This window comes from Colobus angolensis, unplaced genomic scaffold, assembly GCF_000951035.1.
Source record: "Colobus angolensis palliatus isolate OR3802 unplaced genomic scaffold, Cang.pa_1.0 Scaffold3, whole genome shotgun sequence".
Lineage (NCBI taxonomy): Eukaryota > Metazoa > Chordata > Mammalia > Primates > Cercopithecidae > Colobus > Colobus angolensis.
The window spans coordinates 25,274,567-25,278,435 of NW_012116265.1; the positions used below are offsets into that span (position 1 = coordinate 25,274,567).

At 40.7% G+C, this 3,869-nt stretch overlaps 1 protein-coding gene across 3 annotated transcripts in view; it reads left to right on the forward strand.

Annotated features, from left to right (window-relative positions):
- Positions 1-3,869, forward strand: part of DCAF5 (DDB1 and CUL4 associated factor 5) — a 108,531-nt gene that overhangs the window by 94,386 nt on the left and 10,276 nt on the right. For all 3 annotated transcript variants that reach the window (XM_011949687.1, XM_011949688.1, XM_011949689.1), the window contains exon 8: positions 2,152-2,279. In XM_011949687.1, coding sequence (XP_011805077.1) covers positions 2,152-2,279 — 128 coding nt within the window. The remainder of the gene's footprint in view (positions 1-2,151; positions 2,280-3,869) is intronic.

The following is a 3,869-nucleotide window of genomic DNA, read 5'->3' on the forward strand; positions in this document are numbered from 1 at the left end:
GCCTCCCGGGTTTACGCCATTCTCCTGCCTCAGCCTCCCGAGTAGCTGGGACTATAGGCACCCGCCACCTCGCCCAGCTGGTATTTTTGTATTTTTCAGTAGAGATGGGGTTTCACTGTGTTAGCCAGGATGGTCTCGATCTCCTGACCTCGTGACCCGCCCGTCTCGGCCTCCCAAAGTGCTGGGATTACAGGCGTGAGCCACTGCACCCGGCCCATCCCCCCTTTTTATGAGGCAGTAGGATTAAACAAGAGACTGTTGCTAGATTTAAATCAAAGTTTCTTTGCTAACCACCCAAGTGGGAGTAGAGGTAGAAGTAGGATGTTAAAAAAGTAAAATTCAGAGGAGACCCATGAGCAGAAACGCTACTTGTCATAATTAATCTTATCTAGAAGAAATAGACCCAAAGGAACTTTTGGGGGATGGTAGGATCTCTCTGTCAAGACAACTATTTTGGGGTTCTTTAGATTCCTATTTATCCCTCTTCCCTAATTCTCTCTAGTTTATTTTCATTTTGACTAGGCCCAGCTTCCCTTTCATCCCTCCTTAGGAACCCAGTGTACTCAGACCGCCTAGAGGTTCCCACAATGGCAGTGTACGTCAGTGCCTAACTTTTCCTCATCCTCTTTCTCCATGAAAAATACACTAATCCTGTGTCCTAGTCCCTTTCTTTTTTTATGGTTTATTAGCAAACTTGATGTTGGGCTGAGATATGAATATGATAAATATATTTTCCATTCTGGACAATTCAAATATTATTAATGTCAAATATGGAGAAAAGTTTTGTCACCCACCAAATAGATTGAGCACCTAAAGCTGGCTGAGTGAGCAGATGGGTGCAGTCTAGAATCTTTTGCTGTCATAAAAAAGATATGTACGTGGCAATAAGGAGGTATCTCTTCCATGAGACAAAGGAGAGTTGTGTTAGGGGACCAAAAGCAGAAGGTAGCCCTAGAGCCATACTATTTTGGGGGAAGGGACATTGTTGTAGTCTTTTTCCCTCTAAACATAGACATTGAGAAATATTTGGAATGAGTATTTGTACAAGGTGGAGTTGGGAGTGGAGGGAGGCACTTGGAACACAGATTGTCTAATGATACTTTGTGGCCTAGTGGAGCCATGCTCCTGGTAGGGACTAAGAGGTGATTTCTTGAGTAGATAAATGAACACTCATTTGTTTGTGTCTGGATGCATCACATTTTGCCAGTTAGCCAAGGGCACATGTTTTTCTGGTGTACTGAGTTGTCTCATTGCTCAGAAGGAACTTGATCAGAATTTATGTGCATGTATTCTGGATGGGTATGATATCATTACCAGTGCAGTGGAACCTTTGAATTTATCCCAAGTTCATAAATGATAACATGTTTATCTGTGTTATAAGTTCCTGGCACTTTTCTCATTCACTGAAGAAGGAAGCCTACAGGATGGTCCTTAAAATGCAGCTTCTATCGATGTCCTTTTGACTTTAATCTATACATGGTATCTTTAAGGCCCACTCTCTAATTCTAATTTTCAGTACTTGGACCCTGCTTATTATGAAAGTAATCCAAATCTTCTTTCTTTCTGTATCCTTAGTTCTCCCTGCTATTGGGGGTGGGGGAGTGGGGAAGTATTCTCTCTATTATTTCCCCCAGTGGTTTTGGTTTTTATGGGGTTTTTTGTTTTGTTTTGTTTGCTGTCTTCATCATAGAAACTGAGGGCAAATGGATTAGCTATGTTTTTTGTACGTTTAAGTCATTATATGCTTCTGGTTCTGCATGTCCCTGGTTCAGCTGCCTAACTATTCCCAAGCAGTTCAGTCTCATTTTGCTCATGATTGGCCTTTTCTAAGGTAGCACTTGGATTCTATCTTGGGGATCAAAAATTTGAGAAATTTTTAAGTGGCTTTGGTTTCATTGACAATGGAATTGCGGTGGGTGGGTGTGGGCAATGCTTAAAGGCTAAATAAAGGCTCTTCATAAGAGCACATATGCTGAGAGGTGTTTCATCTTCTCTCTTTCCATAGCAACTTATCTGTAAGATTGAGCATTCTGCTGGTGGTATAATCAAAAAATCTTAGCTCCCATTCAGAGCTGTTTATCTGCCGTTACTGGAACCTATTTACTTTCATTCATTTCATCATCTGATTTTTGTTTCCTTCTGTTTTCCCAGGTGGCATTGGTAGGGTGGTCAACGGAGCCTTCATGGTGCTGAAAGGGCATCGATCTATTGTTAACCAAGTCCGATTTAATCCCCACACCTACATGATCTGTTCTTCTGGTGTAGAAAAGATTATCAAGGTGAGGCACCTTCCCCTTCTATCCTTTTAGAGAAATTCTCGCAATTTATAATTAGAAGAAACTAGAACAATATATGTAGGACCTCATATCTAAACTTACTAAAGGTCTATCAGAATTCTCAGATTTTGACATATTACAAAATATTAGAAAGCTGATATTAAAAAAGTGATGCCAGGCATACTGACAGTACCTGTAGTCCCAGCTACTTGGGAGGCTGAGGCAGGAGGATCACTTTGACCTAAGAGTTTGAGACCAGCCTGGGAAACATAGCAAGACACCATCTTAAAAAATAAAAAATAAAAAAAGAAGAAGAAAGAAAGAAAGGTGATTTAAAATGCTCTTTTCAGAACCATTTAGTTTTTCATTTTAAAAAGTTTTTTTAGAGACAGGGTGTTGCTATGTTGCCCAGGCTGTACTTAAACTTCTGGGCTCAACCAGTCCTTCTGCCTGAGCCCCCCAAAGTAGCTGGAACTACAGGCATACACCACCGTACCTGGCTTGGAACCATTTTCTTTTTAAACTAATCACTAGGCTTTGAAACAGACATTGTCTTCTAGACACTACCTTGTATGCTGCAACATTTTCAAAGGCGTTTGGCCTTGAGTATAGTGAATTCTGTTTTCCAGACCTCATCTGGAGGTTAGGAGAGCCACTATCCCCTCAGTTACTTTGTATGTACTTTGCATTAATTGCCGTCCTAATATGGCATGGATAAAACTAATGATTGCCAGAATCATAATTAAATTGTCTCAGAAGATATCAAAAAAACTACTGCATGTGGTTGTAATTGAGGCTACTTGAGTCTGAATACTGAATACTTGCATCATTTGCACATTGGCTGAAGGAACTCACCTCTGCTAAGAAATGTTTTTATAGCTGCAAAAGTGGGTCCTAGCCTGGCCTGTGTCCACAGAAGGATGACCCACTGCCCATCACTTGTGTTCAAGTTGCTAGTACCATTTTTTCCACATCTGAGAAAATGAGAATTCAGGGTAAATGAATAATTCTGGAGGTCCCTGAGATAATGACTTTTAAGTAAGGATAGGTGATGTTCCTGCCAAAAGCTAAAATACTTCGATTTTGGCTGGGTGTAGTGCATCACACCTGTAATCCCAGTACTTTGGGAGGCTGAGGCAGGAGGATCACTTGAGCCCGGGAGTTTGAGACGAGCCTGGGCAATATAGTGGGACCCAGTCTCTACAAAAAATTTAAAAATTAGTGTATACCTGTAGTCTTAGCTACTCGGGAGGCTGAGGCTAAGGGATTGCTTGAACCTAGGAGGTCATGCTACAGTGAACCATATTCCCACCACTGCACTCCAGCCTAGGCAACAGAGTGAGACAGACCCTATTTCAAAAAAAAAAAAAAAATCCTCAATTTTTTAATTAAAATGACTTTGAAAACCTGAGAATTTTCAGAGAAAAACATAAAAATTGACTTGTGATTATTTTATTTCATAATTTTCATTTTCTTTTGTTCTTAAAAAATAATAACTATCCAGAGCTAAATCAAGTTGTACTTGATGGCAGGGGGCAGCTGTCAGAAATAAAATATTGAGGCCAGGTGTGGTGGCTCATGCCTGTAATCCCA